This window comes from Tinamus guttatus, unplaced genomic scaffold, assembly GCF_059628265.1.
Source record: "Tinamus guttatus ecotype Peru unplaced genomic scaffold, ASM5962826v1 Tinamus_guttatus_pri_ptg000240l, whole genome shotgun sequence".
Lineage (NCBI taxonomy): Eukaryota > Metazoa > Chordata > Aves > Tinamiformes > Tinamidae > Tinamus > Tinamus guttatus.
Window position 1 is genome coordinate 10408323 of NW_028288774.1, and position 23897 is coordinate 10432219.

At 48.2% G+C, this 23897-nt stretch overlaps 2 protein-coding genes across 2 annotated transcripts in view; one reads left to right on the plus strand and one right to left on the minus strand.

Annotated features, from left to right (window-relative positions):
* LSP1 (lymphocyte specific protein 1) overlaps positions 1 to 20644 on the plus strand; it is a 40833-nt gene extending 20189 nt beyond the window's left edge. The window contains exons 2-11 of the mRNA XM_088525851.1: positions 583 to 735; positions 2431 to 2520; positions 4262 to 4460; positions 5429 to 5551; positions 7737 to 7780; positions 7964 to 8045; positions 8414 to 8554; positions 9427 to 9507; positions 10413 to 10527; positions 19673 to 20644. Of these exons, the coding sequence (XP_088381977.1) occupies positions 583 to 735; positions 2431 to 2520; positions 4262 to 4460; positions 5429 to 5551; positions 7737 to 7780; positions 7964 to 8045; positions 8414 to 8554; positions 9427 to 9507; positions 10413 to 10502 (1003 nt within the window). The 3' untranslated portion in view covers positions 10503 to 10527; positions 19673 to 20644. The remainder of the gene's footprint in view (positions 1 to 582; positions 736 to 2430; positions 2521 to 4261; positions 4461 to 5428; positions 5552 to 7736; positions 7781 to 7963; positions 8046 to 8413; positions 8555 to 9426; positions 9508 to 10412; positions 10528 to 19672) is intronic.
* On the minus strand, positions 14823 to 16376 carry PRR33 (proline rich 33). The gene has a single exon (XM_088525949.1). The coding sequence runs from the start codon at positions 16374 to 16376 to the stop codon at positions 14823 to 14825; it is 1554 nt and encodes a 517-aa protein (XP_088382075.1).
* Positions 20645 to 23897: the final 3253 nt, after the last annotated feature.

The window sequence follows — 23897 nt, forward strand, 5'->3', positions numbered from 1 at the left end:
GCAGGGGGCTGCAGACCTCGCGTGGGTGGCTGTGATAGTGGGAATGCGGCTGTCCCCGTGGAGGGGCTGGCAGCGGCGGCAGAGCAGGAGCGGAGCCCGTCCTGCACGGAGCTGTGATTATCACCGGAGCAGGAATGCTGTGGCGCCTCATCGCTGCCGCTGGGCTCCGAGCGGCCGTTCTCCAGGCAAGGCTTCTATTACCCAGCAGCTGAGGTGCTTGGACAAAGCCAAGGCAGGTTCTTCTGTGTGAGCAAGGGTGGTGTTGCAGCCTCGCTTGTGTAGCGCGGGAGCAGATGGGCAGCACTATGCCTGGTGGCCTAGGAAAGGCTGATTTCCCTAAGGAGATGAGCTGAGATCCCCAGAACATGCTCTCCTGGAGAGAGAGATTCAGGGCATGGGACTTCTTGCAGCCTCACGGGTCCCTTAAGCATCCTTTCCGAGGTGCAAATTCACTGGAGAAGGGGCTGGGAGGTGGGGTGCTCCAAGGCGGGCAGGGGCGGCTTGGGGCCATGCCGCCCGCAGCGTCAGGCCGTGCGCATCTCGCGGCGGCGCTGAACGTGCCTTTCCCCGCCGTCCCGGCAGGCTGACGGCGCAGTGGAGCGTGGAGGATGAGGAGGAGGCGGCGCGGGAGCGGCGCCGGCGCGAGCGGGAGAAGCAGCTGAGGTCCCAGGCCGAGGAGGGCCTGAACGACGCCAGCTCCTGCTCGGAGAGCGACCTGCCGCCGCAGGAAAACCAGTAAGCAGTGCACGAGTGTACGTCCTGTGGGGACCCTGCGATGGCAGGAGTTTTTTAGGATGTTTCTATCTAAAAGCATTGCAAGGGTGGTTCAAAAACTCCGCAGCGCTTGAACTAGCAGGGCCAGGCGGTGTGGAGATGGGAGGTCTCCTCTTCCTGGCCCTCGCCTGGTTTCTGCCGCAACTGCTGACAGCCACCTGGGCCCACTCCTTCAGCCTGGACGGCGCTATTAATCTTGCTGAGCTTGGGCCTCTCCCCGTAAACACGTCTGGCCGTGTTTGCTCACCCCTGCTGTCGCCCCTTTCCTTCCCCGTGCTCACGATGCTCCCCCACTCTCCTGGTCTCTTGCAGCAGCGGGACCCCGGGGATGCATCCAGCCAGCGGCAGGGAAAGGGATGGACATGAGGGCCTGTGAGCGCAGGCGTGCACAGCCCAGGGAGCGAGCGAGCAGGGTGGGCATCAGCATGGCCTTGCGCTGACTCGCTGGCGGGAAGTGCCTGGGCAGGGTCGCTCTCCAGGGAGGCTCCTCGGCAGCTCATGTAGCCCTGCTGGCTCAGCGCTTTGCATGGGGCCCCCAGGTACCCACCCCGCTGCTTTTCAGCAGCCAACAGCTCCTTGAGCCAGATCAGCATGAAGCTCCTGCATCTCTGAGAAACACTCCCTATTTCTAGGCATCAGGGCTGCAGAGGGGACCAAGCATCTCCTGACACCCCCTCAGAGTTCATAAAGGCAAGAAAGACCTAAATTTACCCTGTAGTTTGAATCTTTTAATTTTGAACTAGTCTTTGGGTCCCACATGCTGATTTTGTCTCCTGGGGCACTTGAACATCGTATGTCCCAAGAGCATCTGCAAAGCTACTTCCTTGGGCAGCCGCTTGCAGCGTGGGCACCGATGAGTCAATGCACACCCAGGAGCTCCAGCGTCCCAGTGATCCTTGTCTTGGATGAGAGGAGAAAAAAAATAGAAAAAAGCCCTCCATGCAGGGCCAAGCCACATGTGATGCAGGCAGCTGTGCTGCGCAAGCCAGGAGGGCTGATGCTCCATCCGGGCGGCTGAGTGCCGGGCCGCGTGCTCGCTCCCCACGGAGCGCTTCCGTCACAGCATGGGAATGCGCCTGGGCGCGCTCTGGCCCGGATGGCTGCGTGCTCCAGCGGGGAAGCACTCCCTCCTCTCTGCTTTCCTGCTCAGAGACAAGGAGCAAGGTTTTCCCCTTCCCGGTCCAGCGTTCTCACTTGAGTTTGAGTGAGGCAAAGATGGGACCATGAGAGTCACAGGCACGGTACGAACAAGAATCCAGTGGGAAACACCTCTAATCTAACCAAGTGAGAGTGAACTCCAGCCACGGGTGGGGGGTTTGCTCCTCGTGGGCTTGTCGGCTTGCAGCCCCAGGAGGCCAGGCAGGCAGCTGGGGCTCCGGCTTCTGCTGGAGAAACAGAGCTGCTCCTGCTTTGCTTCCCTCTTGCAATGATTCTGCTGAGAGATCCCCTCTGTACCGGGGAAAGTTCCTAAGCACTTGGCAAGAGCATCTTTCCTGTAGCAAAGAATAAGGGTTAAAGTGGGGTTTGGGAGCTACTGCTGTGAAGAAGATGCAGTAACTGGAGGGAGAGAGGAGAGGAGCAGCTGGGGGCCCTTCTGGGCCAGCTCTGCCTCTTTGCACCACTCTCCTCCTAATTTTCCCTCTTGATGTGTTTCAGCTATGACTTTAAGCCCTCCGAACCATCGGAGCTGGAGGAGGATGAGGGCTTCAGTGACTGGTCCCAGAAACTCGAGCAGCGCAAGCAGAGGTGGGTAGGACAACGGCAGAGCAAGAGAAGGTCCATGCCCCGCAGAGGGACCAAGCCCAGGAAAGCTGGAGGCCAGAGTCTTGAGCACTAGAGAGCGGGTGGGCTCCTTGCCCCTGATTTGGGATTCCAGGGCTCCATGCTTGGGAGACACTTTGCTCCTGCAGCAGTGGTCAGGAGGCCAGGGTTTGGAGGGGTGGCAACAGCGCTTTTAAGCCACCTGAATGGCTGCAATGGCTGAAATGGCCTCTACCACAATCCTGGCATCCTATAAAGCTGTTCTAAGTTAATTCTGTTTCCTGACTTGCATCAGCGCAGGGGGTGTAACGACTCCTCTTTCAGCAGCAGAAAAGAGGCAGCAAAGATGCCTGCGTGGTGCTTGTTTGCAGGCTCCTCAGTCATAACCGTGAAGCTAAGGGCCAAATCCTGCCTTAAGCTCTTCCCTTGGACATTGCGTACCTGCCCTTGACCTCTGTGGCTTGGCTCTCTCTGTAGCTTGATTTCACAGGGAGCCTTGTCCTGTGTTTACACAGCCTCTTCTTTATCCACAAGGCTGAAAAACACATGTAAGATTAATATTTACTGCTGAGCAGATAAACAGAGCTGGGCTCTTGCTTACTTTTTCCAAACACAGTAGTTAAAGCAACCCAAAAGCTTTACCTTCCCCCTTTGCAACCCCAAGCACCTGAGGACAGTGTGGACTCTCAGGGGTGGGAGCACTGAGGGCAAGTGAAGCCCGTTACAGTGGGTGGTGCCTTAAAGCTGGTGGCTGCACCTGGGCAGCCTTAGGTGGGAGGCTGGTAGGAGAAGCAGCAGTAGAAAGGACTTGGGGCTTGTGTGCACACTCACCTCCTTGTGAGAGCTGAGCCTGCCCTGGCTGTGCCCTAGGAAGTCTGCTCAGCAGCTCTGCCCCTTCTTGCTCATCTGCCTCACTGGAGGAAGAGGTTGGAGGGCTGCAGGAGGTGCAGGTAGGTTGTGCTTCTGGCTTTGACTCTCTCTGCTAAAGGAAATAATGCTGGAGCCAGGGTGTCTCAGCTCTGCTCTCTTCTAGTTAACAGAGGAGAGAGGGGACTTTGCCTTGCGTGCAGTGAGTGTGCATGCCCATGAGGTCTTCAATGGTGCTGGAGCAGCATGTCCCTCCTGCGGCCCAGCAGCTGCCTGCTAGCCATCTCTCCAGTCTTGCTCTCAGAGAACCTACAGCTGCTGCTGCAAAGCAGGCAGTTTTCTAAGAAATATGTGGGAGGAGAAGGTTCTTCTCTGTCCGAGCAATGGACAACGGCAACAACATCCTGATGTGAATCTGTGAGCCAGTGAGAACTCTAGAGTGAAGTGACTCTGAGCCCCAGTGCGCGGGCTGTGCTGCCTCTGCAAATCTAATGATTTAAAAATACCTCCCTGAAGGCTTTGAGACACACAGGAGTTTGTAAAAAGCCCACTCTAATCTTTACCTGTGCTAAGGCTCTTGGTGACCCTGGTGGCTTTAGGCTGCTTTGTTTTTTGCTGGGTTTTCCTGGGCCTGTGTGTGTGTGCCTGGCATTGGCAGCTGTGTGATGTGACTGCTCTGATGTCTAGATGGGTGTGGGGAACCCCAGATGGGACTGCAAAAGTGACTGTGAGCTGTGGTTTAAAACTCCCAGTCACTCTATGCTTAGAGGAATGGTGAAACTGTCTGAGGGACCTGATAAGTTGTTAAGAGGCTACAAACACTATTTTGCTTCTCTGACCTCTCTTCTCCCATGTCTAGGTCTCCACGACAGTCGTATGAAGAAGAGGACAGTGGTGTGAGGGAAGCTGAAGTCAAACTGGAGCAGATCCAGCTGCATCAGGAAAGCCTGGAGGACATCCAGGAGGAGAATGTGGTGGTGAGGGAGGAGAAGAGGCTGTGCCATGAGGAAGATGATGTCCGGGAGCAACAGTCGGAGGAGGAGAGAGCTTTGCAGGAGGTTGGATCAGGAGGAGCTGTCCTGCTCTTCTTCAGAGAGTTGGTGGGAGGGCCAGGAGCAGAGACTGCCAAGAAACTCGGCTCATCCACCCACTTCACACTAATGGGTGCTGGGCCTGTGTAGATGTGGTGTTTGGGTATAATGTGGGACCTGTCCCATTCTTACCTATGGCTGTTGCTGGGGCGTTTCTGTGGGCAACCTCTCCCTCTTCCTAGGGTCATGTCTCCACTTCTGGAGCAGTGGTTTATTCATGCCCACATGAAGAGGGAAGTGCTATTAGTTCTCCTGTGGTTTTGTGAACAGTGAATAGTTCTTTAGGTGTGCTTGAATCTTAATTTTACTACTTTTTTCTCTTCAACCTTTGCTACACCTTTGAAGCACTCTGGGGTGATGCATCTGCAAATCTTGCCATGCCTCCGAGCTGAGGTTTTCTGTCTTTGCCCTTTCAGCAAGATGTAGATTTTGGTAAGCGTGAGAGACAAAACTGGAACCTGAGCTGTGTGCAAATATTTTAAGTTGCTGAGCTTCAGATATTTTGTTTTAATTGCATTTTTTGACTTGATATAGCCTCTGTATGCTTTTGCATTTGGCTGTTATGTGAACTGCCATAGCCTGGTCGAATAAAGGGCAGCTATGTTCTCTCCTAATGGTTTCTAGATAGGAACTACTGAGATGAGAAATTCATGTTTTCCGATCTCAGTTTCCTATTTAGTAACTGATGCAAGGACTCCTTTCCATGTCGCTCTGGAACCTTGGACCTACCAAATTTTTCTGACTACTCTTTATTATTATTTTAACTTGCATATGAGATCCTTCCAGGATGTTTCAAAATATGTGGACTCAAAGATTTTGTGCTTGAGCATTTAGTGTGAGAGAGTAAACCTAGGAGAGAGTGGGGAAGAGTCACTTCTGTTGTAATAAGTGCTCTGACCAACTCCCTTCCTGGCTTGTTCGTTCTCTTCACTCAGGAAAAGAAGAGAAGGAGAAATGAAGAGGAGGAAGTACCAGACAAACGCCAGAAATCTCCAAGTCCTGTCAGCCTGGAGGACGAGGAGCTGTGTTCTGACCACACTGCTGTGTGCTCCACCAAGGTGCGTGTTCCCAGGGCTGCTCCATGGTCAATGACGACTATTCCCATAGGGCGCACAACTAACACCGGGGGAAGGTGACACTGTGACAATGTAGGGTACGAATTCTGCTTCCACTTTTGCTTCAGGCTAGGGCAAATCACTATCTGCTTTGTTTGTAATGTGGAAACTCCTGTCCTCCTGCTTTGTCCACCTCAACTGCAAGCTGCTTGAGAGCACGACTGTCTCTAGTCATGGCGACTGGCAAAGTGTACTCAGGTAGCTAAAGCTCAGCAAAGACTTTAGGGAATGCTGTAATAGTAAAAAAGATATATGTACCTTAGACTTGTGCATGTGATTAAGTCTTGATGAGAAAATTAAGCTTCCCTTACAAGAAAAAAAAAGGTGAAGCATTAGAATTTTCCTATCTAACTCTGAATAAAGTCAGAAAGAATCACTTAATTTTGTTCTGAACAGACTTGGATTCCTGGTCTCTGAAACATGGAGTCTTTTTTTATTCACATCTATCAGAACTGGCATGGTCATGTGAAACTTCAGTTCTTGGCACCACCTGAATTGCATCTTGGGTCTCCTGTTGTGTTTGGTACAAATCCTTAATTCTGTGTGTGTGCTTTTAAGTATAGTAGATACAGATAAGTGGTTTCTGTAGTGTATGGCTTTCTGTCTTTCTCTCTAAGCTGTACACTCTTTGGGAAATGGTGAGGAGTCTGGGCAGCCTGTTAGCCTGCTCTTGGTATTATCCTTGCTCTCTTGCCTTGAGACTTGAGTTTTTTAGTCAATATTTCCTGGACAGGTGGGTATTAGAATGCTTCCTCTGGCCACAAGAAATAAGTAAGAAGAAAGCTTCATCATTTTTAACCATCAGATTGCTGCTCTGTGTGGAGAAGTCCATTAAAACCAAATAAAATGAGGGGAGCAAAAAATTTGGATACAGGCCATATGCTCAAGTTAGATTTGAAAATGGGGTGCGATTGGCCACAGTAGGCCCCTGAAAAGGGACCAGTGGGAAAATGTTGGGAAATTCTTCTGTTGCCTTTCATGTACTGAAACTTTCCGGACTGCAGCCCCAAAAGGCGTGTAGCTTCCTGGCCAGAACTTAACTGTTGTTGCTAGGATTAGCCTAGGGAAAGGAGTAGAAATACTGTGTGTGTGTGTGTGTTTGTTTTTAATGATGATGATAGAGCTCATGAATAAACAAACCTGACTGTAAAGCCTTTCGGGGAAAAATATGAGCTTGAGATCTTCCCAGAGAAAGGAGGATATTCATATTCCAGCCAGTAGGGTTTAATATGAATGTTAAGAATTAAAAAATTACCACCAAGGAGGCATTTTGGTCTTGAATTGCTCAAAAATGCTGTTTCCACCAAAAAGGCAAGAACTCTGCCTAAAGACAAGTAGGTAGCATTTCCCATGGCACAGGCAGCAATATGCAGGGTGATGGCTCCTTGTTACTTGGTTGCTGATCCTTGACTCGGTAGGACTTGCTGCTGAAAAATGTGCAACCCTTTGACTTGAAAGTGACTGTTGTCTCTGTGTTTTTGCTTTCTGGAGAGTGAAAGAGCTGTGAGGTTTGGCAACATTTGTCTTTTTCATTGGTTGTGAAGTGTTTGCTTGCCTTCCTGTCAAATACTTCTTGCACAGGACACAGGAGCATCTTGTGCAAAATTCTTCCCTGATGGCTTGACTTGAAGAGCTGCCTTGCAAGAGGCTCCAAGTGCTAAATTGTTCTGTATTGTGTAGATGAGCTGCCATAACTCATGTCTGTGCTGTTCTTATGCTTGGCTCCTCTACCACCTTGGCTGATGGTACCTATAGCTTATTTTTCCCCCCTGCCTTTCCTCACCTAATGCACTGTCTCCCTTGGCTATAGCAAGAAAACCAAGTGTTTGAGAGAAGGCATTGCCCTGGTTGCTACTTGAGCTGTCAGCCCCAGTTATGTGTTGGCCGAGCTGCTTCGGTGTACTGGAGTTTTTGAGGATTTGTCTTGCCTGCCTCCAAAAACAAAGTGATGCTCCTCAACTGTCTGTGGCCTGGAGTGACCACAATATTTCTGCCCAAAACTTGGGTGAGGGAACACAAAAGTAATGTGGCTGGACTACAGACAGCCAAGGCAATGTATGTCCATCCAGGGTCCATGGAGCAGTAACATTCTTGTGTGTTTTTTTTTTTTTTTTTCTTCTGCTTTTAGATCACGGACAGAACAGAGTCATTGAACCGCTCAATAAAGAAAAGGTATCATTGGGGGTGTTGGAGTTATGATGAAGCAGATGCCTTGTTTCAAATGCAGGATTACTGAGGGCCCTGCTGATTGGGTGGGTGGTGATGACAGATGGCCTGTGGCCCTCAAAATCCTGCCTAAGGCACTGGGGTCCTTCTCACAAGGCAGTTGTCTTATTCCTTTGTTTTTCTCTCTAGTAACAGCATAAAGAAGAGCCAGCCTCCCCTGCCTGTATCGAAGATAGATGATAGACTGGAGCAATACACACAGGCCATTGAGGTGAGTGGCTGTATTGCACTGACCCAACTACATCCCCACCCTCCAAAGAGGCTTCTTCACAAGGCGTCATTCTCCTGACCTCCTTCTTAGTCCCACTGTCTGCAAGGTGACAACCAAGTTGCCTCTCCTCAGATTGGAAAAAGTCCATTTCCTATCTCTAGAGACTTCCAAGGGGATAAAGTGGACGTCTGTGAACAACCTCATCCTCATTTCCTCATGTTCCCTGACTACCGGGTGAAAACTTCTGGCAGGGCCATTCGAGTCTCCCTTTGTATCCTCTCATCCCTGAGGACCTCCACTTACAGAGAAAATATGTACTTAGACTTTAGATGTCCCCTGACGGTATTTATTCTCTATTTATTTTCCAGACATCCACAAAGGCTCCAAAACCCACCCGTCAACCATCCCTTGACATTCCCACCACAAGCATGGTGGTAGCCAGCACAAAAAGCCTCTGGGAGACTGGGGAGGTTGCAGCTCAGTCCTCCGTGAAGTCACCAACTTGTAAGGTAAGGGATTTGTATGACCTACCCTAGACAGGGTACAGGAGAAAAGGAATGGACCGCTGCCTGCAACACAATTTATGCTTGCCCTGTATGAGTGTAATATTAGCCTGTTTATATGGCTCATGGATTATGCTAATCAGCAGTGGACAGCATGGAGCCAGGGCTTTAAAAGCCTTGACATTAGGGACTTGGTTGCTTTTGTCAGTGTCTATCACCTTATACTTAAGACCTTAGGTTCATCTCTGCGAGTTCTGAATTGTTCCTCACTGGTACAGCTAGGGAAATGTCTGAAGCTGTTTAACCCTCTGACTTGAAAAGAGAATGAAGTCAGTTGGTGGGGAAATGATGCAACTTTTATCATGGGGATGCAACTGAGCTCCAGTTTCTGATCACTAAGTCGGATCTGGAATCAAGATGATAATTCTGTAAACTTGAAAATGGCAAAGGATACTGTATACTGTACAGGATACAGGATACTGTACTGGCTCTCTTAGTAACTTTCTCTGGCCCCTGTGAGCAAGGGTAATTCTATAACACATGGCTTGCAAATCTATGTTTATGTGAGCAGAATTCCTTCCACATAGCGATGTCTTGATGTTAACATGTCTTAAATAGTTAACAAATTTAAGAAAATAAACATCTTGCATCTCTGATCCGATCTCCTGTGGAAAAGTGTGAGAGAGGAGAAAGCCAAAGATATATTGGGAATAGAAAGAAGTTTTCTTAGTTTTGAATTCTAGCTCCAGCTGTCCTAGGTCAGGCAATGTGACATTATGTATTAAAAGAGGTCACATGCGTGGGCTTGGAAGGGATGTGAACAAACACATGTTCAGCAGCATTGCCAGTGAAGGTTAATGAGAACAGCCTCTTCTCAGGATATTGTGGCTGGAGACATCGTGAGCAAAAGAAGCCTTTGGGAACAGAAGGGCAATCCCAAACCCGAGACCAATATCAAGGTAAGTCAGTACCTGTGCAAATAATGAAATGCTTCCTCTTGTGAAGAAAAGATCTGTATTGATGGAGGCTGCCTGTATCCACCAAAGCGTTTGCATATCTACATCATAAGAGAACTCTTCACAGCAGTCAGCTGCTATAGCTTCAGTCCTAATAAAAATGGTGGCAAATTTGTAACTAGTGGTACTGAAAGCTCTCTTGAATAGTGCATTATGCCAATTAATGGGCTGGGAGTCCTGGTTTTCCAGACTAAAATTGAACTGCAAGTATGAGGGACTCTTCTCTTTGTTATGCTGCTTAATCTTGATTTCAAAGAAACACCCAAAATTGAGTGCAACTCAACCTAAGACAGTATTAGTGTTTGCAGATGGATATGAGGTTTTGTGCCCAGTGATATGTTTGTGGACATGCATGTTAAAACGCTGGAAACAGCTGCTGTCCTAATTGTCCAGACTTGCCAAGAGATCAGAGTTATCTGTTATGTCTGTTATCTGCAGACATTTCTTGAAACTGCTGCTGGCACTATGCAGTGAATTAAACCAGTATTTGCTGTGGGTGAAAGCAGCCCTGCAAGAACACTGGCCCAGAGGGCTCTTTGAGCCCTTACTGCAACACCATGTTGCACCTTTCCTTCCCTATTATTTGTCCAGTACCTGCCATACTGCCCTGCACTTCCAGAAACAGATGATCTGTCTTTCTGTCTGTGCAAGTTATTTGTGGAAGGAATAGGAGAGGAGCCCAAATTCCTGTGGGACTCTTGGTGACTGTCCTTAGGAACTAGTAGCTGTCCTATATAAAATGAAGTCAGAGAATCTCATGTGCTCCCCTAGTTTTGGGTATTTGATTCTGAATGCCTATCTGAGAAGGAACAATGCTGACTCTGGCTATTTCTTTCTGTCCTGTTCAGTCCACTCCTTCTGGGAAAAAGTATAAATTTGTTGCAACAGGCCACGGCCAGTACAAGAAAGTGCTGATAGACGATGCAACAGAGCAATAACGTGCCTGGAGAACCCATTAGCCAGGTAGGTTAGTTGTGACCTTGTGCTACATAATAAACTCCTGGTAGTGTTCTGGTGAGATGTTTGGGTTGTTTCTGCCAAGTGAACTTGGATGAGTTGTAAGGTACCATATGGTAACAGCTGGAGCTCTGTTCACAATCAAGTAACTGACTTTGCGAGCTGGAAGGAAGTGGGCACCCAGAGACCCACCCTCTGATACTCTTAGGGTGCTGGTACCTGTACTTAACTTGCCAAATACCTTTGCTAATGATGTTTGGTTGAGGATGGATTTCCCTTTGCTTGTTCGAAGGAACAGTCTCTAATGTTGATTCTTGTGATCTCTTGCATTGCAAAGGAAAGTACTAGCTGGAGGCCATTCCTGCTGAGCATAGAGGCTGTTCTAATCCTGAAGTTAGAATGTTTCCAGGATCTAATTCAATGATTTACTGAATTAATTAGAGGAAAAAAATTGTAATAATTTTAGTGCCTCTTGGAACTGGCCTGCAGTAGGGTTGTAGCAGGAGGGGAATGAACATCTCTGCTGGATGGCCCAACACAGCAGGAAGGACTGTGCCCTGGTGCATAGCTACAGGGGAGGAAAAGCTGGGGTGATGCCTTGGGGCCCTCTTAAAATGGTCTTTGAATTGTGTGTGCTTATTGTGCTTGTGTTAGTGGATATCCCAATGTCATCCCAAGTGAATGAGGGTTGTAGCAGAAAGAGGGAATTGGCATAGAGGGATGTGATAATTTGTTGGATCCAGCTGGGCAGCCTCTAGCACTAAGAGGGAAGGATGTTGGGTGGAGAGGGGAAACAAGCATTTTCTTTTTTCTTTTTCTACAATAATTAAAACTTTATTTCATAGCCAAGCTTATAAATAGCGCTTTCTGCTACAAAGCACCTTCTTTGTTTCTGAATTCTTCCAGGACTGTTCATTCTTTATTTTTTTATTTTTTTCCAAGGAACTGGCTTAGCAGTGCAGCAAACTCTCTCTTTTTGTACTCTCCTTCAGGAAAGAAGCTCTCATGAAGGCCATTTTGAAACAGGCAACAGTACAAACCCAAGTCTGTCTATAATTACATTTTTAGATGCAATGAAGAAGTGAGCTTGAAGGCCTGTACCTCGTCTTGATCTCTGTCTGCTGCTTACAGAAACCAGTTCCAAAGTATTCTCTTTCACCTGCCCCCTTCTTCCTTCTGAAATCTGTTTTGATGCACTGAGTAGTATCCTGTTGAGCTTTGATTCTAATAGCCAAGTGTTTTAGCAGGTTTTGGTTGTCCCACCTGAGTTCCTGGAAGCAGCTCAGAGGAAATAGCTGTTGGCTCTGGTCTTTCTTGAGAGTCTAGAGGCTGCAACAGGGCATCCTCTAAGATCTACTCAGTGCTCCAGGTGGCTACTGCACAGCCCTGATGCACTATGGACTTGCTTACAAGAAATGATTTCTTTGGCTGAAGACAGCCAAAAGCACTGGAATAGCGTGAGGATTTGGGCTTGTTTCTATTCTTGGATTGTTATAATTGGCTGCTTTATATGCTGAGAGGTCTCTGTGCACCAGACTTTCTCTATCCCTCTATTGCCCTGTTAACTATGCTCATCCTTTCCCCGCCTGTTGCTGGGTCTGCCATCAAATAACAACCTAAATCTGTGCCCAGAAGTGTTCTCCTTCACTTCCTCTGCCTGCTTGGCACAGCCTACAACATGCAAAGGCTCCTAATAGCAGGTCTCTGCCATGGACTTTCTGTTGCTCCAGTCTGTTTGCTTGCTGTGTTCTCGTTCCTGCGTCTCTGTGGCACTGGCTGGACCTGCCTTGTTCTTCTGCTTGTGTTTCTCAGCTAAACTATGCGGTCAGCTCTGCCTTTCTCTAGTTCCCATGGTGGGCATTGCTGGAGCCACAAATGGACCCCTTGGTCTGCACCCAGCAGGTACCCATGGACCTTTCCTCATCACCATGTGAGCAACTTGCTGGTTTGTTCTGGGCCACCATTGCTGTGGCACAGAATGGGTTAAAATGCTTTCAAAAAACATCCTCTCTTTCCAAATTCGTGCTTAGCTGTAATCAATATCAGTTTGGCTTGGTGCTAGTAGCATGGCTCTTGAGGGCTGGGTTCTGGGTATGTGTGTCCACCCATCTGTGCCCTAGGCTCTAGCGTGTCTGCTGTTATGGGGCAACTGGTGCATTTCTCTGTTAAGTTTCTGGTGCATTTTTGCTTATTTTTTTTTTCCCCCTCAAGCATGATAAGGGAGTTTACTGCATGTTAGGAGGAAAAAAAAAGGGCTGCCAGCTGAGCAAGTCTCACTCAAGGAATGAACTCTTGGCCACTCCTGAAGAAGGTCATAAATAGCAGATGACTTCAAGTTGCAACCAACAGAAGTTAAAAATGGGGATGGCATTTCAAACTCTTTAAATGGAAAGTGAGAGGAGATTGCTTTTGAGCCAGTCCTGTCCTGGAAGGGAGGCCACTGCCAAAACTCCCATATAGTGGGTGCAATTACCTGTGAAGTTTTAGGCTGCTGTAGCCCTTCCTTGCAGGGAGAGGAGCAAACTCTTACACAGTAAATCTGGCAGCTTGCTGATATTCACTTACCCTGCAAAAGCTGATCCAGCAGCCACTCCTGATTGCTGATCTGTTTCCAACCTGCTAAATGCTCCTCCCTATCAAACTGCTTTTATACTAGCTCAAAGACCCTGACAGAGTCAAACGACATCCATTTTCAACAGGAATCTGCAGAGTAACAGATTGTTTTGCGCTCTCTGAAAAGGCTACTGTGAAGCAAAATACTAGAAAATCAGCAAAGCAGGGCAGTCGGAACCAACCTCATACACATACATACAGTCTTTCCTGTGGTATTGCCCTTTCCTGTTTTTATCCTTTAGGATTTAATCTCTACTGATGTAGTTAGGCTTCATTTTGGGGCTATTTGAAGTGTTTCTATTTCACCATGTGACTATTCCTAGCTTTTCCTTGAAGAACTGGAGGTTGGAGGAGAAGAGGGGAGGGGAACTTGGGCTTGTTTTATCTCTTTTCCTCCCTCCAACAGGGAAGTGGGTACAAAACAGAAAGAAAGGAGACTACCACTAAAGGGGAAACTTCTGTGAAGGTCTGATTGTAGTAGAGTTGTTCTTTATAGCACCATTAAACTGGAAGACTTCAGAAAGGTAGAAGTGGCCTCTTCCCCCTGTACCTCTTCTAGTTTGGCTTGGGGAAATTCCAGCCACCTCCATATTCTCTGCATGAGAAGAAAATGCGAAGAGCTGTGCATCAGATGTCCTATTGAGGCCCTACATAGCTAATATAGGATTGGTATGTTTAAACACCCCACCACATCTCAAATTCCTTTGAGAAACAGAAATAGCTGCTCACCAGTATTTTTGTTCCCAAAGCCTGGTGGCTCTGGAGTGCTAAGGGTGAACACTGGAAATGGACTGGCCTATCGCAAAAGACTTGCTAGACAGAGAACTGAGGATTTTGAAACTGGAATGGCCAAGGCATGTACCAAGAAAAATGTGTCCTGTCCTCAGCCTCATCGGTCCTCTACGCACTAAAATTTAGCAGGCTGATGCAGAATGACTTTAAATAGTGTAATGCCCAATTTTCTAGACAGGGAAGTCTTACATGAGAGCCAGAAGGTTAGATCTTGTGTTGTCCCTTGACTTTCTCATATGAACAGACACACTTCCATCTTGCTCTGGGCAGCCAGGTGCAGGGTGTCTTCTGCTTGCCCTTAGAGCAGTGAAGCTAAGGGGATGATGTGTGGCCTTTCTGAGAGTTCAGTCTGATCCTCTCTAGATGGGTAGGAAATGGAGCAATGCAGATTCCTCTGCACTCTCTCTCTATAGCTCCTCATGTTTCTAGGACTTCTACTGTTCTTAAGCACAAAATAAGAAAAATAAATTCACATTCCATCACTTTCCTCTAAACTCTGTGTGTGTGTTTGTGGTGTGTGCGTGTGTGTTTTTCCCCCCCCCCCCCCGCCCCCGGCCCTACAGGCAATTCGTCCCTTTTGCAGTGTGCCTTTTCTCTCTACACCATGTCATTCCATACAATGTTTGTAGTAGGCTCTTTTAAAACAAAATGTGAATGCTTGCCTACCTTTCCTGGCTCCTGACCTGTGGATGTGGTATGTTACACATTTAAGTTCATATACATACAGAGTAGCCCTTGAATCCTCAGTGCAAGGCTGCTGGCTCAGAGGGGTTTTATTTTATTCTTTTTTTTTCCTTATACTTGGATCCACCTGGCACAAAAGGTAGTTGTAGGTACTCTTGCTTGGTGTCCTGTAGGAACTTCCAGAGATGTGGGCCTGATGAAGCGGCTTGGCTTCAGTTGACTGCCCATCCTGATGCCATTTGGTTAAAGCTCCTGGTGCGCTCTTCAGTCACTTTAGGTCCATACCGGCCTACCTCAAACATGGTGGTGATCTTTGTCATGGGTTTGGCAGCCAGCTCCTTCAACTTGCGAGCGTCAAAGCGTGGTTTATGGAGAAGGATGGGTAGGCGGCGAGGGAAGGTGAAGCCTTCTTCCTTCCGCACTCTTTTTTCTTCTGTTTGCTGCTTCTTTCTGACTGTCATCTGGTATAAAATGGCATCCCACATCCTGGTGGCCCTTGATTTAACTAGCTGGCTGTCTTGTCTGGTGGTTGTTTGAGAGCTGTCTTTCCTGTGGCTTGTGTCCTCCTGCCCTTGCTTGCCTAACTCCGGCTCTGGGAAGCTGGGTGCATCTGGCTGTACCATCAAGTGCTTCCTCAGGCGATGCCAGCCACTAATGCTGGCTCCAGGAGGTTTTGTGTCTTCTGCTAACAGCCGTGTTGGCTCAGCTTTGGAGGATGGGCTGGGGGTTGGCTGAGGGGGGATGGCCTGTTCTCCCTTTGTTTCTGTGGGGGTAGCCCCTGTAGTGTGGACTTGTGTTGGGGTGGCTGCCTCTATAGGTACCTGCCTCCGAGGAGAACTGGCTCTCTCTGATCCAGATATTTTGGTGCTGCTTCCAAGCGTTGTTGACTTACTGGAGAGGGCATCAGAGGTGCTGGGTTTGGGATAAGGGCCTTTGACAGACTCTTCATGTGGTGCAGGCCTGGGAGCTAGACTAGGAGGTTCTGCCTTTGCAGGAGAAAGTGGGTGAGGTGCTGGAATGGCAGCCATGGTCTTGCTGTCACCGACTGGGGCAGGTGTCTGTCCTGGAGAAGGTTCAGAGCGGCTTGTTTCACGTGCAGGAGAAGAAGGTCTCTTGTCCTCATTGCTGCAGGCTGCTTGGGTCTGGTTTGATGCGGATGTCTTAGCCTTGGGTGCCTTGACACTGTGGAAGTAAGTGTGCATCTTGGTGACATAGGTAACCTCTGGCGCCCTTTCTGTACTGGCTGCAGTGGAAGAAGAAAGCTGGGGGAAAATGAATATAGACGAGTCTCGTGGAGAGGGAAGCTGGGCGCTGGTGCCTTCAGGTTGCTGTGGAGTCTCGGCTGGCTTGTGCTCTGGCAACGTGGTGAGCCTGAGGTGTTCAGCAATGCGCCTTTGCTCAGTGACAGTCAGCGTGAAAGGCTTGCCCTTCCGCAGAGGGGACGGATTGCGGTGGGTGACGGGCTGGATGGGGAAGCGGGATGGGAGGCTGATGGAGGGGCCTGTTGCTGTCTTGGGGGTCTCTGCCGGGGCAGCGCTGCTGTTGTGCTCCAGATCGGGGCTGGCCTCATTCACAGGGGAGAGACTGGACCGAAAGGACTTGGCTTGCTCTGAAGCTAGCATGGCGTTCTTCTTGGCTGCTTTCTTCAGGAGTTTCTGGAGTCGCAGGTTGTCCTTCCCCGGCTTTGGTAGGGTGGGAGGGGGAGACATCTGGGGGCGAAGGGGCGCAGGCTGCACAGAGGATGATACAGTTATCAGCATTGTCATCTCCTGGAGAAAAAAACACAGCTTAAGGTTGATATGGGCTGGGCACTGCACCTGCTTCTTACAGAGCTAAATCTTGTGATGATTTTAAAGTATTCTTGTGTAAAGCCTTCTCTTTCTCTCTCTCTCCAAAAGTTGTAAGCATGGAGTTAGTATATAAAGAGCATCAAAGCACGTGTTTTTCTTGTCCTCGCTAGTTATCCTCTGCTAGTCTTCAGGATGATGGGGCAGGACAAGAAATGTGCTTGGAAATGTCTGTATGCCATACCTGGGGTCCTGCTCCTGGTCTTAGCAAGAAATACGCTTAAGCATTCTATGATCATTAAGGTTGGAAGGGACCTCCAGAGGTCATCTAGTCTAACCCCCCTGCACACCCAGGGTCACCTAGAGCACGTGGCACAGGACTGTGTCCAAGCAGGTTTTGAAGATCTCCAGAGAAGGAGACTCCACAACCTCTCTGGGCAGCCTGTTCCAGGGCTCTGTCACCCTCACTGTTAAGAAATTATTCCTTAAATTCCTGTGGAACTTTTGATGCTTCAGTTTGTGGCCATTTCCTCTAGTTCTATCAGTGGCCACCACTGAAAAGAGGCCAGCACCATCCTCCTCACTGCCTCCCTTGGGGTACTTATAGACACTGATTAGATCCCCTCTCATCCTTCTCTTCTCCAGGCTGAACAGGCCCAGCTCCCTCAGCCTCTCCTCATAGGGCAGATGTTCCAGGCCCCTGATCATCCTTGTAGCCCTGCGCTGGACTCTCTCCAGCAGCTCCACATCCCTCTTGTACTGTGGAGCCCAGAACTGGACACAATACTCCAGATGTGGCCTCACCAGGGCTGAGTAGAGGGGCAGAATCCCCATCCTCGACCTGCTGGAGACGCTCTTCTTGATGCGTCCCAGGATCCCATTGGCCTTCTTGGCCACGAGGGCACACTGCTGCCTCGTGGTCAACTTGTCGTCCACCATGATGTCCAGGTCCCCCTCTGCAGAGCTGCTCTCCAGAAGGTCCCCCTCTGCAGAGCTGCTCTCCAGCCTGTCCTGGTGTCTGGGTTATTCCTCCCCAAGTGCAGGACCTTGCACTTGGCCTTGTTGAATTTTATGTGGTTTTTCACTGCCCAGTTGTTCAGTCTGTCCAGGTCCCTCTGGATGGCAGTGCAGCCCTCTGGGGTATCAGCTACTTTTCCCAGTTTGGTATCATCAGCTTAGAGCTCCTTGGGAGCCCAGACATCCATGTGTTGGCAAGTTCTACCAGGATTTGGAACAAAATGTCAAGAGAAACAGCAGATCTGAAATTTTGAAGCTTTGAAACATTCTCCAGAGACATAAATCGGAAATGTTTCATGGCTTTCCAAATTCTAGTTATTAATGATCTGATAAAATGTTATATACAGCAGAACAGCCATAAACTGCATGGGTCACTTGAGTCAAAGTCAATACCAGCCTTGATTGATTTCAGCTGACAGAAAGACACCCCTGTGAAATGCAATACTTGAGAGCTGCGTGTATCTTGTGAGAAAGTTCTTTGTCACCACACCAACTAGCTCTCACTGGTGTTTCCTTGCTGCATTCAGCATTACAGCAACCTCCTCCTACACTTATCAACCCTTAAGATAAAACCTTGTTTCCCTTGGAGAGCATTACCACTGTCCTCTCTGTAAGACTATGTCTTCAGTGAAACAGAAATAGGCTGTGGCCTGATTGGATCTTATATCTGCTTGGGGTCCTCTATTTCAACCATAAATGAGAAACATTCCACCATTTTGATGAGAGTCCATGGACTGCCTTTATTACAAGATGAGCTGTGGTCTAGGAGTGCTGGTGAGCCATTCTGGCTTGTTGTGCTGGGAATATGAGAGAGGCAGAGGAATGAGCTTCCCGATTACTGACCAACTCTTTGAGCACTTTCCCTACAAATTGTGGCATCCTGGAAATGCAGCTTCCTAGGTGGGCTAGAGCAGGATCTTGTCTGGACTTTGCTGCTGACTGTGCCAAATGCCTTTAAGGAAGGCAGCGAATCTGGCCATGACAGGCTTGGAGTATAATCCAGCTGCATCAAGAAAACTTTCCCTCTATTTCTAAAGTTAAAGACTCACTTATGACTTGAAGATTTGTGGTCTCTTAAAGTAAGCCTTGCTATTATCCAAGCACCCCAGTTGGCTTGAAATCAGCCATTCTGTGGGTATTAAAAACAAACAAGCAAGAACTACTGGGTGCTGAGTTACGCAGCACGCAACTCGAGTGCTGAAGCCTGTGTGTTTGAGGGACAGTTGTAGGGGATGCGGCTTTGCAAAAGGAAACCATCTTTAATTTGTCTTCCCTTGTCATGTTTGGTTTTGAGTCACTGCCAGAGTTTTGTGCAGTTAGGATTGTTTCTGAAGCAAGTAAGACGTTGCAATAATGAAGCAAAGGCAAGGGGAAAGGCAGATGTGTATCACTGCTGCCGGAAGGGCCAGAGCTGAAAATCTGGTATGCAAAACCTGCCTGAATCTTGATCTTTCTTGGTTTGTGATAAATTGGAGGAAAACAAAAGTAGAAGCTGAGCTAAGAGGCTTTAAAGGGTTAACTTTCCCTCCTGCTGATTGCATTCCTGTGGGTGCAAGGGAAGTCACCCATTCTTGGATTCCAACTGTTCTGCTGGACTCTTGAATTGCAATTGGCTCCAAACTGAGAAGGGCAGGGAGAGCATCAGCATGGAAGAGTCATTTATTATCCAATGGAAAAATAATTTGTGTGCTGGAGCCCATCCGTGGTACCAGCTGTCCTGCAGAGAGGAGATCAAGAGCTGCAGGAACCTGATACTGCCACAGATGGTCCCAAACAGAGCACTGTGGTTGCCAAGGGCTGGAGGAACATGCTCGATGCTTTCGTGACTCTTGGGCATGGAAGGAAGCCCATGAATTGCCTCCGTGGGATGAGGAGGCCGAGTCGAGCGTGTCCTTCTTGCTGCCTGGGCAGCTGTGACCTCTGCTGGAGATGAGCTGGAGGCTGCTCGGGTGGCGAAGCCAGTGTGAGCACTGCAGGGCTGAACTGTGGGGTACTGAGAGGGGGTTTTCAAGAAGCCACCATCTCTCTGCAAACTTGGCTCCTGCTCTGTTATGGCCACGTTGCTTGAGTTTTGGCTGCTCGCCATCGTAGAGACGTTGTGGGCAGTGGAGAGGAGAGATTCACATGGCTCTTGTGACGTGGATTGGAGAAAACCCTCTTTCTGCATCTTGCCCTAGCAATTAATCTTTATGGTACAGGATATTGCTCATGGCAGAACAAATGGTATGTAATAACCTTGTTTTTTTCTTGTCTTACAGCTGAGCTTGGTCCTGGCTCGATGCAACCCTCAATGCCAATATTTCCTCTGCTCCAAGGAAGATACTTAAAGGATGTTTTTCTTCTCTTACCTGAAGTCAGTCTGGTCCAGTACCGCCCAAATCTCCTCTCTAGGTGTGAGTGACACCTGCACTGCCTCCAATCAGGTGAAAGACAAAATCATCTGGTGGAAACATCCCTATTTTAACCTTCTAAGTGACTCTGGCTACTTTTTTTCTTTTAATCTGCCTCTGCTATGGCACTGGGAGGCTGTGACTCTGCTTCCTCTCTTCTTTATCAAGCAGTTGAAGAGAAGAAGCTACTGACCTGCCCAGCTGGCAGGTATTTTGCTACAGAATGAAGAATTTCTAATTTTGTGATCCTTGATGGCTCAGTGATGGGACAGAGGAAGCTGAATAGTTACCAAGTAGTCTGTTTGAAAAGAGGGCAATGGGCAGATCCTGAACATCAGGAGCCTGTGAGGATCTCTGGTGACCACCACTAGTGCCAACTGTGGTCAGTCTCCCCCTGTTTACAGCAGTCTTTCCCTTGGCAACATCTATGCTGAGGGATGTCATCTACTGGTCTCTCTGCATGTACATTAAGGCCAAATTGCATTTAACCAAGTCCTGTTTTCCTTAGTCATCAGATCACCATCTTAATCACAGTTGAGTACCCATGCCAAAAATATTCCTGCCACTCTTCCACCTCAAGAGTGGCCATAGATGCTTAGCTTCAGACAGCTGCTGCCTTCCTTTCCCTGCTAAACAGGGATGTGGGACTGTGGCTTCTTCCAGGTGTGCAGTGTCCATTACTGGCATCTTCTCCCTTCCCTGGGAAGGGATTTGCTTTTCCTCTGACCTGGGCTCTGCTGTGAGGAACTGAAACACTCGTTTCTGAATGTCAAAGGCAGGTGTGCTGAAAACCTGCAAATCAAGTTCCTGGAGAAGGACTGGATATCTGGGAAATGACCAGAATTCCCTTATGCTGGAAGTTGTCCAGGTGAAAAGGCATCCTAGTGCCTCCCTGGGGAGGTCGGGGCTTGCTGTGACGGTGGGGGGAAACAACCCCTGGGGATGGGCATGCTGATTTCTAGGCTTTGGGCCCCAGTTCTGTAAAGCAGCTCCCAGGGCTCTTCCTGAGCCCTCATGTCTTTACACTTCATGTTGTTAGCACATTCCTAATCTCCTGTTTAAAATCTGTTCATGTCCTCTTCCCATGAAAGCTGTCAACATAAATTTGCAGCTTGTTTCTGCCCTCCTAGAGGAAGGGCAGCTTCTCTCTAATCCTGCATTGGTTTGCTTTTTGCTTAAATTTACTGTGTGTCCTGGATAATTTTTTTGTAATCATTTAATAAAATTTGAGGAAGATGTTATAACAATGGCAACTCAGAGGTTTTTTTTTTTTTTTTTTTTTTTGATGAAGAAATTTATACATCGAGGATGATTTCCCAGACTGGTTTCCCAGACTTTGAAACTCTGAGTCAAAAGCTGCAGAAGAAACTCAATCGGACTCAATGCCTAGAGGAAAAGGAGCTTGATGTACGTTGGCAGGGGCCTTTCCTCCATTTAGGAGGATTCCTGGCTACTTCCTGCCTTCCCCATTGTTACTGGGGAAAATCCCAGTAAGATGGGAAAGATCAAGTCTTAGGCAAGATTTAAAACAGTGTACAGAAGAAGAGTTTATCTAAGAAGTGATCAGATAGCTGGCCAGCTAAACCTCCTGCTGCTTCTAACAGATGGATAGAGTCTGGATTCAACCAAAGTCACTGCAGCTGGCAGCTACAAAAATTCTATATAACCTGCTTTGGCACTTGAGATGAGGTCAATATGGATGTCTCACAGGAACCCAAAACTCTAATGAACGGACTAGCATAACTGGAACCATCCAAGGAGGGAGTGGGAGGGTGGGAAACTGCCTGACCTTTCAGGAAGGTGATCTTCCACGTAACAGCACTTGTTTTGTGTAGAAACATCATCTAGGTTGGGCTATTCCTAACATGTGTTTTTCAAGAGCGTTAGAAAGGGGAAAGCTGGTGGGACTCTAGTAGCTCCCAGGTTATTTCTAAATGACAAAAATCTATTGTGGGCATCTTTTTGCTTATTTGATACCCTCACCCTCTCTACCTTCTGCTTTAGCATCTCTTGGAATGCGGAGTTCAATGAATCTATGTTTTTCAGAGAGCGATGAGGAATGTGGCAATATCTTGACTTTCTCAAGCCTTTCTCTTCCAGGCTGGGGCTTTGAAATGAGGCCAGAACAGTAGCAATGTGATGTATGAAAGTGTCCTGGCTGAAGGTTAAAAAGAGCTCTTTGGAGCCATGTGTGCTGCTGGTGTACTAATTGGTTGGGGACTCCCTATTATTTTCTACTCTGTCCTGCAGTTGGCTGGCAGGAAGGAAGGCCAGAAACTACTTCTGTTGCTGTGCCTTGCCAGTCTGGCTAGTGTGGAAAAGGACCAGAAGGCTGCTTGTGTGAAAGTGCCCCTTGAAGGAAGGTTCATTTTCAGGGTGTGTTTTCCCCTTTTAAAGTTCATGTGGAGCTAGATGTGGTTTCAACAGAAACAACTGCTGTAATCCAGGTTCTGGCTGCAGGAAAGAACTGAGCAGATTGCAAGGAAATGCTCTGGAGAAGTCAGAGCTCTCTAGCAGCGGTGGGAAACCAGAGGCAAAGTGGCTTGAAGCAGCTGTGTGTAGCTTTTTATGAGGTACCTGGCTCTGCCAGAGGAAACTTTTCCACAATTAAATTAACTTTACAAGGTGCTATTTCTCCTCTCAAAGTAACGTGGTCAGTGCATGCAGCCAGTGGCAGTGTGGTGGGGAGAGTGGCAGCAGGCTTACTGCGATGCTGAATAACCCCTGAAGAAGGGCCTGCCTGTTCCAAGCCTTTTGGATGGTCATTTTGGCAATGTCCCAAGGGGAGGCAGGTTCCTATCCCTCCTCAATGGTAAGTGCAGAGCACTGCAGCAGGTTGCATTGCTTGGTGAGTCACCTTCTCAGGTGGGTGAAGAACGGGCTGTGCTTCTCCCTGGTGTTTGCTGGCCTGGCTTATGCTTTAGCTGCCTCGTGTGCTTGCCTTTTTTGTTTAGCATGTGTCTCTGTGTTTTTTGGTGGTTTTTATTTGTGTGTGTTTTTTTTTTTTTTTCCTTCAGTATTAGTGTTTCTAACAGCACTGGTTGCAGTGCTGCTGTCATGCTGAGACCATGGTTCCATCGCTCTCTGGGTATTTTGGGTGTGAGAAGGGCAATCTGAGGTACTGGGAGAGCCTTGCTCACAGGGTTGTGGTTACCCCAAAGCCTGGTGGGAAGAGTGTCATTTCTGTGAATGAAAACCAGGATGGCTTTTTGAGTGAGAGATTTCTTCCCCCTGCTTTCTTCCTTCCCTGTCTGCTGAGAGGGAATGTCCTTTTGTACAGTATCCACTCCTAAAGGAAGACCTGGGCACTATAATAATTAAATTGTAGCTACTCATATTTCTGTAGCAGGCCTTAGGGCTGCTTTATTATTATTTTTCCCAAAAGCTTTAATGGATGATTCTACAAGAATATCTGAGAGATGGAATTGAAAAACGCAGCCCATAAGCATTTACAGGCCACAAACAGCATTACTAAAAAATGGAGAAAGCTTAGGTCAAAAAGAAATGGTTTTAGTATTTTTTTCCTCTGTTCTGCAGAGTATTGAACAGCATTCTCCGTTTCTGCAGAGCATTGATGATAACTTTCTAACACAGATTGTGGAGGAGCCAGTGAGGAAAGGTGTGCTACTGGACCTCATACTAACAAATAGAGAGGGACTTGTAGGAGATGTGAAGGTGGGGGGAACCTTGGCTGCAGTGATTATGAGTTGGTGGAGTTCAGGATCCAACGAGGAGGAGGAAGGGCTGTAAGTAGCCTTGCAACAATGGACTTCAGGAGGGCCAACTTTAGCCTCTTCAGAGACCTCCTCGGAAGAATCCCATGGGCTAGAGCTCTAGAAGGAAGCGGGGCCCAAGAGAGCTGGTTAGTTTTCAAGCAGCACTTCCTCCACGCTCAGGAGTGGTGCGTCCCTTTGAGTAAGAAGTCAGGCGGGGGGCAGGAGGCCTGCGTGGATGAGCAAGGAGCTGCTGGCAAAGCTTGAACAGAAGGCGGCACTATACAGAAAGTGGAAAAAAGGACAGGCTCCCTGGGAGAAATACAGGAACGTAGTCAGGGAATGCAGAGATGTGATGAGGATAGCCAAGGCACAATTGG